Source organism: Artibeus jamaicensis, unplaced genomic scaffold, assembly GCF_021234435.1.
Source record: "Artibeus jamaicensis isolate MK-2021 breed Jamaican fruit bat unplaced genomic scaffold, CSHL_Jam_final scaffold_3272, whole genome shotgun sequence".
Taxonomy (NCBI): Eukaryota; Metazoa; Chordata; class Mammalia; order Chiroptera; family Phyllostomidae; genus Artibeus; species Artibeus jamaicensis.
Window position 1 is genome coordinate 20,922 of NW_026522039.1, and position 10,740 is coordinate 31,661.

At 42.0% G+C, this 10,740-nt stretch overlaps 1 protein-coding gene and 1 pseudogene across 1 annotated transcript; one reads left to right on the forward strand and one right to left on the reverse strand.

Annotated features, from left to right (window-relative positions):
• Window positions 1-8,953: 8,953 nt before the first annotated feature.
• LOC119045437 (olfactory receptor 2M2) lies at window positions 8,954-9,901 on the forward strand. Its single transcript, XM_037140151.2, has one exon. The coding sequence runs from the start codon at window positions 8,954-8,956 to the stop codon at window positions 9,899-9,901; it is 948 nt and encodes a 315-aa protein (XP_036996046.2).
• A 248-nt stretch (window positions 9,902-10,149) lies between these two features.
• On the reverse strand, window positions 10,150-10,527 carry LOC128626137 (40S ribosomal protein S25-like; annotated as a pseudogene).
• Between the last annotated feature and the right edge of the window lie 213 nt (window positions 10,528-10,740).

The window sequence follows — 10,740 nt, forward strand, 5'->3', positions numbered from 1 at the left end:
AGTAAATTAATTAAATAACCTGTAAAAATGCTGGGGAAAAAAAGAAAAAATAATGAAAAAGAACAGCCCTGGATGGAGTGGCTTGGTGGATTGCATAATGGCCTGCAAACCAAAGGATTCCGGGTTCAATTCCCAGTCAGGGCACATTTCTGTGTTGCACCCAGGTCCTCAGTGGGGGGAGGGGGCGCATGAGTGGCAACCACACATCAATGTTTCTCTCCCTTTCTTTTTTGCTCTCTTCCCCTCTCTAAAAATAAATGGATAAGATCTTTTTAAAAAAAAAGAAAAGAAAAAGAACAAAGTGGAATTCATCTCAGCAGAGTTTAGTACCTGCTTGCTGGATTCTCCATTTGAATTCTCCTCTGATATTTTCTGAAGCTGGTGTAGGCCAATGTCAGACTCTGTCCACGTTTGCCTTTCAGCAGCCTGTTCAAAGTCATAAGAAATCCAGTTTTTGGACGCCTTCCCTGGGCTTCACTGGGCTGAGGGGGGGGGGGGCGGTCAAGCTGTGTTCCAAGGCCAGCTTTTACCAGCCTAGGGCCCGGTGTGGGTCAGCAGATTTCCCGAAGCACTGTAGGATCTCCCTCCATCTGCCTCTATCCACCAGCAGCTAGCTGTCAGTATTAGTCTCTGAAATGGCTGGATCTAAAAGGGAAAAGCCCTTTCTACTACAAGGGCTTTGGCAGAATTGGGGGGATGGGACCGCTGGATCTCCCACTGGGGGACAATGTTGCTCAGACTTCAGGGAAGGAAGTTGGTTTCCTCTGACTCAGAGCCACACATCTGAGTCTGTCCTGGATTATTTCCCTGAATTGTGCAGAGTGGAGCTCCAGTAGGCAGGAGGAGCCCACAGTTAGGGTCTGCCAGAAGCCAAGAGCATGTCTCCACCAGGTGTTTCTCTTGGCTCTTCTGTGAGGGGAAGTGCCAGGCTGGTTCTGAGAAAGTGTATGGAATGGTCATGGCCCAAAGCCAGTTTCTGACACCCTGAGTCTCTTCTCTCACGCTGCTCTCCTTTGGATTTCATAGCTTTGTGGTAGTGTGCTTTGGTTCTTTCATCTTAATCTTTTGTGTGCCTAGAACAGATTTTTCACTTATGGTTGCCATGGTATTTATATAAAATATTTTATATTTATTACTTCCTCAGAAACTAATAACAACTTCAGTAGCATACAGATATATATTTATTTCTTTTGTCCTCACATTTCAGGTTATCCACATTGTAATTTGCATCATTTTTATATTGTATGTCAACAACAAATGATTGCAATTATAATTTTTTAAAAAGATTTTATTTATTTTTAGAGAGGGGAAGAGAGGGAAAAAGAGGGAGAGAAACATCATTGTGTGGTTGCCTGTAGTGTACCCCCAGCTGGGGACCTGGCCCATAACCCAGGCATGTGCCCTGACTGGAAATCGAACCTATGACTCATTGCTTGGCAAGATGACACCCAACCAACTAAGCCACACTGGTTAGTGCTCCTTCACTTTTGAAGAAAAACTTTTCCATGCATATTATTTTTGTTTTACAGTTATCTCCTTTGATATTTGAAAGTATAATCCCAATCTCTTCTGGCCTGAAAGGTTTCATCTAAGAAAAACTTTCTTGGAAGTGGGGTTTTCTTTTATGTGATGAGTTATTTTCCTTGTGTTGCTTTCAAAATTCTCTCTTTGATTATTGACAACTTAAAAATTGTAATGTGTCTGGGTCTTAGTATAGGCTTTTATCTTTTTTGGTGCAGCTTATTAAGGGAATTTTGATCCTCATGAGTCTGGATGCCCATTTCAAGTTTCTGTTGCTTCTCTCATTGTCTTTTAAATGGATTTTCTGTCTCCTGTCTCTCTTTTCCTTTTGAGATTGCCATAATGTGCATATTGTTTCCTTGATTATAACCATATGAGCAAGTTTTTCTTCACTCTTTTAACTTAGTTTCCTCATTTGCAACTCTAAATGGATAATTTCAAAAAACTTGTCCTAGAATTTGCAGATTTTTCCTTCTGCTTGGTCAAGTCTGATGTTGGAGCTGTCTATCAAGTTTTCAATTCAAACACTGTATAATTCAGTGGTAAAATTTTTTATTTCTATTTCTTGGTAAAACTAATCCCTTTGTTCATGTGTCATTTTGCTAATTTTGTTTAGTTGACTGTGTATTCTTATAGTTCACTAAACATTAAAAGAATTATTTGAATTACTTGTAAGACAGTGACTAGATCTCTACCTCCTTGGTTCAATTGTTTACCTCTGTCTTTGTGACCATTCTGTTCGTGAGTTGATATCCATGCATTTGATTAAGCTGTCACCTCTTCCAGACATTACAGTGTTGCTCCAGCAGGGTAAGGTTTTCAGTTGTTGCCTCACTTGGGCTTCTATGTGGTAGGCCATTAGCTTCTGCAAGCAGGTGGGATTACTGTTGGGTCTCTAACTGGGTGAGGACACTGGCTAGGTTCCCTTGCCTGGCAGGGCTGCTGGCTGGGCTCCATGGTCAGGTAAGCCCATGCCCTTGGTTCCCCAATTGCTCCTGGTCAGTGGAGTTCACAGGCTGCACTGTTTAGCATGGTGTTGCCCTGACTGTGTTCTGTGCCTGTCCAGGGCTGCAGGGCAGGCTCCCCAGGTGCTCCTGGTTGCACAGTCAGGCAGGATAGGAAAATGGGATTATGCAGGGAAAACAAAAATGTGCTTTCTACCATTTTATGTTATTTTTTTTCTCTCCCGTATTGCTGCAGCCACTTAAGTGAATTCCTGAGCAGACCCCTAGATCTTTTTATTCATGGACCGCTGTCTAATCATCTTTTCTATGGGGGGATGAGGCTGGCACTGCCCACTCCATCATCCTGCTGCTGCCACTTCCTAATCTGGTTTCAGGTAACACTATATAACTGTTGACAGGAGAGACCTGGCTCTTCTTGCTGACACATGTAAAGAATTACATATCAGCAAATCTAGTCGTATGTAATCAGTTTATTAGTGGCCAGTTCCCATGGAAGAGAACAGGACTGGGTAGAATAGGGGGTGAAAGGCAAAGTTTCAGGGCAAAGCATGGTGACAAAAGCAAGAGCAGCTGGAGACCAGGGTGGCAACCTCCAGGTGGCCTGAGGCTGGGTGGCCAGAGGCCCAGAGGCCCAGAGCCCCTGGAGCCAAGAGCACCCCGAGCCCCCAAGGGAGAGAGCGAGTCCTTTGTTCTGAGGACTTATATAATTGCTAGGATAGGAGAAAAAAGTTACATATTGATTAATGGGTAAATGCGGTGCCAGCTTTTGTGACTACCCAAACTTAGGTATGTATACAGGTCTGTTAGCCCGAATCCTCATCTTGCTCCAGACCCCATTTGTTCATCTTGTTGTAAAACAAATACGTGACAGGAGGCAGTTAATTAAAATTGGGGCCTTTACCCAAAGTTATTTTGGGGCTCTTTCTGTAAGCATCAAGGACTCCCTCATAAAGCAAATAGTGACCAGAGGTAAGCAATTAACCAGAGTTATTTTATGGGCTTCTTCTTTGGCACCGTGGACCTTCTCCTGCATTCCAGATCCTGGGATGAAAGCACAGTTTCAAGGCTGTCTTTCCCAGATAGTAGAAATGCTACATAGAATTTCAAGGACTTCACTTCTTTTCTGACAACATAGTTTTTCTTGTGATGTTCGAACACCTGATAATATTATCAGACCAGGCAGAGGACTGCTGAGTTAGCATGTGAGACTTGTCTCCTTCCTCCTCCCTGCCTCAGTTTGCTATTTATTCTACAGAAGTGGTAAAAGGTGTTTCCTGGCAACCAGGATGCTAGACACTGGCCAGTAACAGCAGTGCAGTCTCAGAGTTCTTCCTCCACTGACCCTGCCTCATCGCTTCACAGGTCATGTGGATACCTTATAATTACTAAGCAATCCTAATTCCTACTCGTCTATCAATATATTGTTTATAGAGGCTAAATGTATGTTGAACACATTGTTATCTGCTTGATCAATTAAGAATAAGAAGAATTAAGTTTTCTATATTTTCACTTATTCATTGTCTGGTGTTCTTTTTTTTCTTCCTTTTTTTATGTAGATTCAAGTTTCTGACCTATATGATTTTCCTTTATTCTAAAGAGTTTTTTAAAACATTTCTTGTAAATCACGTCTACTGGCAACAAAGTTCATCAATTGTTGTTTGTCTTTTAAAAATTCTGTTTCTCCTTCACTTTTGAAATATAATTTCACAGGGTATTCTGAGTTTATATATTTTCCTTTTCACTTATTTATTTACATATTTAATCCTCACTCAAAGATATATTTATTGATTTGAGAGAGAGAGAAACATTGATGTGAGAGAGACACATCAATTGGTTGCTTTTTGTGCACACCCTGATCAGGAATTGAACCCACAACCTAGGTATCTGCCCTGACTGGGGATGGAATCCACAACCTTTTGGTGTACAGTCATCCCTCACTATATCATGGTTCATTTAGTGTGGCTTCGCTGTGTTGTGGTAACAGTGAAGCCACAATAAGCGAACCACAATATAGTGAGGGACAACTGTACACTTCACTGGTGAGTAACCATATACAATTTTACATGTTGTTAAAATTATGTAGGTTTAAGAGTGTAGAAAGTGTTTAAGAGCATATGAAGTGTTTATAAGAGTGTGGGAAAGGTTAATAAGAGAGTGGGAAAGGTTTATAGGGGTGTGGGAGGGTTTATAAAGCCTTAAAATATATATAATCAAATAAATATAACACCACTACTTCCCGGATTTCCAGCTATTGTGGGGGTCTCTGGAATGTAACTCCTGAGATAGGTGGGGGATCGCTGTACCAGGCAATGCTCCAACAAACTGAGCCACCACACTTACCTCCTTGAGTGTGAAGTGGACTTAGAGATTCACTTCTAAAAATATAGTGTGTACAATACAATATACAGTTGATGTATGTATTACAGAATCGTACAACTGAACCTTATATAATTTTATTAACCAGTCACTCCAACAAATTCAATTTTAAAAAGAAAAAAATATAGTGTGGAAAAGAAAAATGTTAACTTTAAAATAAAAAATAATTCTGCCTAACACTATCTTGGCTAAATGAAGAGGGTTGACACACCCACCAATAACTCACATTGACATCATGTACCCCTGGACACGCATGATATCACCTAAACATGTAACACCATTGTAGTCTTAATGGCCATTTGAGAAACTCAAATATACTGGCAGTGTACAAAATACCTGACCAAAAGTCTTTAAAGTGTAAAAAGATAATTAAAAAGGGAAAGACTGAGAAATTATCATAGATCATAAAAAGCTAAGGAAACATGATGAGTAAATGAAACATGGTATCATGGATTAAATCCTGAAACAGAAAAATTACATTAGTGGAAAAATGGTAAAATCTAAAGTCTGTAGCTAATTGTCATATACAATACTGATTTCGTAGTTTTAATAAAAACACCATGGTTAACATTGATGGAATCTGGTATATGGGAATTCTCCATATTTTTCACATCTTTTTTTTGTAAATCTAAAATCATTCCAAAATAAACATTTTTTAAAGTAGAAAGGAAGCATAGAGAATTATCTGGGTCTAGTGAATAGCAAAAGGTTGGATAAACAACAATTTGTTTTCAAGAATTACCTCCAAGGAGAGGGGTAAGAAGAGATAGGAGAGTAAGTGGATATTACTAGTTACTCCTTGTAATTGTATTTTTAGAAAGCTTTTCCACTTATGATACATTTACATATTACTGTGGAAAACCATTTTTAAAAAGTATTTGAGAACCAAAGTCATCAGGTTTCTGATGGTAAATGGCTCTGTTTACCCTAAGGGACAATGCTTCTTGAATCTTCGAGAGAAATACTTCTGTATGTGGCCACTATTGGAAATAATAAAATTGATCGTTTTTTACATCAGTTGAGGTTCAAAGATCATTTCTTGTTGATAAATCAGAGAATCAGTCCCAAGTAAATGAGACCCCAGGAGACAGCCAAAATTCTCAAGCACATTCAAGCAGCCCAGGAGAATAAGGTCCTGGAGAAGCAGGATGATTTTTCCTCACAGGGCCTTGTGCAATAGATGGGAAAAATTAGGTAATGAATGCCTAGGGGCTCACCTCCTCCGTGGTTTTCTGTTTGCCTCAAGGGTCCCCTGGGACAGTGGCTATAGTCATTGTACTTTTAATGGTGCATATGAACTCAGATGTACTGCCTGCTGGTGGAATCCCAGTGCTTGAGGCTCCCTACCCCTGGGCCCTCAGGAGGAGCTGGCTGCAGCGCAGCTTGGGAAGCGTAATTAGCTGAGCAAAAGCCAGTGTGTGTGCAGACTGGGCATAGGTAACAGAAAAAACGAACCTGGCTTCCAAGAATCCTTCCTATCTGCTGTTTTGCTCCTTTCCAGGGTGGTGTGTTCCCTCAACAGAGTCCTTTGTAGCAACTTGAGAAACCCGGGAAGAATATTTAGTTCGATTAACTAGGTGCAACTTTAAAAAAATATGGGACATGTTAGAAATGCGCGAGAAATAAGAGGCGGGAGGAACCGATGCTCAGCTCCAAGTGCCTTTATTTGATGCTGCGCTTACAGGTGGGCGGGCTGAGTCAGATCCACTGCAGCCCCAACGTGGGGGTGGGGGGAGGCAGGAGTGGGTTTTTTAAAAGAAAAAGCACAGGGTTTGTGGGGGGATAGGGGAGGAGTTATTCTGTTGTTCTTCCAGGTGGGTGCCTCAGGGTTCCAGAACATGAGCTGGGACTATGGGTTAGGTAAAGGGCAGGCTGATCATTGACCATTGTGGCTGGCTGGCGCCAGATGTCTACTGTGCACGGTGCAAGAGAGTGGCGAGAGAGTTTCCATTAAGACACAGGCTATCAAGCCAGTTGGGATAACTGAGTCATGGGCAGTCCAGGGGGTTAGAAAACTGCACTGACCCTTTCAGAACAAACCTTTAGAACATTTTTACTACATCTTCTTGGGTCTGGTTCTTTCATCCACTTCTACCTCTGTGTCCACACCCTTTACCAGGACAGTCTGTAGTCAGCAGAGGGGAAGAGGTAATAACTGGGTCCCAGAAGTAAACAAACCTAATGAACAGGAGGGAAGCAGCACTAACAGTAAATCCTCAGCACCCTGGATGGGTGGCTCAGTTGGTTGCAGCATTGCCCCATAGACCAAAAGATCGCGTTCCATCCGGGTCAGGGTACATGCTCAGGGTACATGCTCAGGTTGCGAGTCTGATTTCTGGTGGGGGGCGCATACGAGAGGCAACCAATGAATATTTCTCACAACCATGTCTCTGTCTGTCTGTCTCTCTCCCCTTTCTGCTCCCCCTCTCTGTAAAGGCCAGGAAAAATTGTTCTCAGGTGAGGATTAAAAAACAAACAAAGGAGTAAGTCCTCAGTGTATCTTTGTCTTTAATAGGAATTTCTTTCTCACCAGCCATGCTGCCTGGGGGCATCACTGACTAGTGGTGGTAAGGAAGGGGGGGACATCCTCAGGGACTTGCCCTGGCCCAAGCAGGGTTTTCCTTTCAAAGTCTGTTTCTTGACCCACCCTCTACTGCATGTTCCTACCCTGTTGTGGATTTATGTTTTCTTAATGATGAAGCATCCCATGATTAATTCCTTCCAACCTGTTCCAAGCTGCTTAGAGTAGAAAATTCTCCATTTCTACTTTCCAAAACTGGTAGCCAGGGGTGCCCCCCTGCCTCCTGACACAATGTGACTTCTCATTTATAGCTTACGGAATCTGATTTAATTATTTCTGAATTTATCTTGATGTGGTTCATAATGACTTCTAGGAACAAATCTAAAAAGCACAACACTGACATCAGTCCACTGCTGGTGGACATGCACTGTTTCAAAGAATGACCTCCCAGATGCCGCTCCTGCGCCAGACCAGCAGGCTCCTCCTAGTGCACAGCCGCCAGCGCTTTCTTCCACAGCTGGAGCTACCAGCTCCAAAACAGAGGGCTGCTAGAAAAACATTTGTGTTCATCTGTTGTGTGCCTACCCATGGGTATACTAAATGGCTACATATGACCTCAAGCTCACCAAAAAGCAATTAATTTGTGATCATAAGAAATCCATAGGTCTTCATTACTGGGACTAATACAACATGGTAAACAGAAGACTAAAAATTAAATTATGAAACATCTGAAAACCAGCTTCTAGACCATAAAATCGAGGGGAGTGGAGGTAGGAGCTTTGAGAAACATAATAGATCATATTAATTACTTGCAAGTCCTCCTTCACTCCCCAACTTTTTATGGTTCATTGTGGGTGGAGTTTACTCTCCCACCAAATTAATGCTGGGCTTTGTGTGTGTGTGTGTATGTGTGTGACTTGCTTTATTTTGTGGAATGGGGTTGAAAGTGATAGACTTAACCTAGACACAGAAGAAACTGTTGGTTGCCAGAGGGGCAGAAGGCTGGGCTGGGTAAGAGATGAAGGGATTAAGAAGTACAGATTGTTAGTTACAGAATAGTCAAGGGACATAAAATACAGAGTAGGAAATAGAGTCAATAAGATTGTAATAACAATGTATGGTACCAGGTGGGTACTGGAAATATTCTGTAAAGTATATAATTGTCTAACTACTAGGCCGTACACCTAAAATTAATACAAAATAATACTGGGGGAAAAGGTAGTGAGAGAATTAATTCTGAGCTCAGGCCTCAGAAAAATCATGTCATTCTGTTCTTATATTGCCCCCTTTTGGCTTCTGCCATTTTCCCTGAGAGGAGCAAACCTCAGAGTGAGACGTATATCTGTACCTGACCTGCTACCTAGTGCAAAATATCCAACCAACCCATAGATATGGGAGCAAGAAAAATATATTTGTTGTCATAAGCTGCTAATATTAGTGAAGTTATTTTTTCACTTTACATTATCACAGCAGTTACTTACCAATATAATTTTTTAATGGCCTTACAACATTTCCTTTGACTTGTCTTTCTCATATTCCTCATTTGGTTACTGGAGCAGCACTCATAGCCATGATGGGAGGAAATGACACATGGACAGCAGATTTCCTTCTCTCGGGACTCTTCTCCAATATGAAGTACTCCAGCATCCTCACCTACATGATCCTCCTGATCTACCTTGCTGCCGTTACTGGGAACTCTGTCTTGCTCCTCCTGATATGCATGGACACGAGGCTCCACACTCCAATGTACTTTCTGCTCAGCCAGCTTTCTCTTGTGGACTTGGCCCTTATCAGCACCACTGTTCCCAAAATGATGACAAACTTTTTCTCTGGAAGGAAGAATATCACACGTCTCGCCTGTGGAACCCAGATATTTTTTGTCTTTACTCTTGGGGGTGCTGAGTGCCTCCTCTTGACCTTCATGGCCTATGACCGATATGTAGCTGTCTGTAACCCCTTGAGATACACAGTCATTATGAACCATGCAGTCTGCCTGCAAATGGCTGCAGCTTCCTGGATTGGGGGCATTTTGGTTTCCACATTCGACACAGTTTATACTATGAATCTACCCATCTGTGGTTCCAGAGAAATCCAACATTTTTTCTGTGAGATGCCAGCAATCATGAAGATTTCATGCAAAGACACGTCCACTTACGAGCTGGTGGTGTTTGGGATGGGAATTGTGTTTCTCTTCATCCCTTTTGGAATCATCACGGCTTCCTACACCTTCATCCTCCTTGCTGTCTTTCGTATGAAATCCTCCAAAGGCAGGAACAAAGCCTTGACCACCTGCTCCTCCCATATTATGGTGGTAAGTCTTTACATGGGACCATGTGTGTATATGTACATGACGCCTGGTTCCTCCCATAACCCAGAGCAGGAGCAAGCTGTGTCTGTGTTCTGCACTGTCCTCACACCCATGTTAAACCCACTCATCTACAGCCTGAGAAACAAGGATGTGGTGGGGGCCTTTCAGAAAGTCCTGGGGAGGCATTGGGTTATCAAACAGAACACATAGATATCAAGGTGGAAGACGGCTATCTGGAAGGTCAAGAGCAGAGGTCTCAGAGCCTCCACACCCACACTTTCCAGCCCCAGAAACTTGGCTGGAGCCCTTTGGGCAAACCACATGGCTGAATTCAGTTGAAAACATTATTTCAATATAAATAGTTTGTAAACAGAAAATAAACATTAGTTTCTTTTTTTCTTTTACTGGTTTAATAAAGTTCTATTTTTTTAAAACGTACAGCTGGTGAGACCTGTTGTTCATGCATCTTCACCAATAGCTGGGGCATCCCCACCTTTGGTGTTTCTGGTGTAAATTACTTGAGCTCTGTGACTTGAAACTAGTTTAATAAGTCCTTTACTAAGGAGCTCCTGAAGGGCTGCCCTAGCCAAGGAACTGTGGACCTTCACTCACTCAGAGACAACAGCTGGGGTTATAAGCTTGTAGTTGGGAACTTCCTTATAGAGTTTATCATATGTTGCTTTGTCAAACAAGACTAGGTTTTTGAGCTTGTCCTGAACTTTGCCTTTGGACCACTTCTTCTTTTTGGCCTTGCCCCCAGATCTGTTCACTGGGTCTTTGTTCTTCTTGGCAGACTTCCCAGCATCTTTACTTATATTGTCGTCCTTGGGCATCATTGTGAAACTGTAGGAGTGCTGGATCTCACTGCTACCAGAGAAGTAAACATTAGTTTATAACCATTTGTTTCCAAGCTGGATCAATTCAATTACTGTGCTTTAAACCATAGCATAAAGTTACAACCATCTATATTTATACCTGAAATATTTAGACATTTCTCAGTACTTTAGGCTAAGCTCTGTTTGATGATATTGGTGAATCAGGTCTTCTTA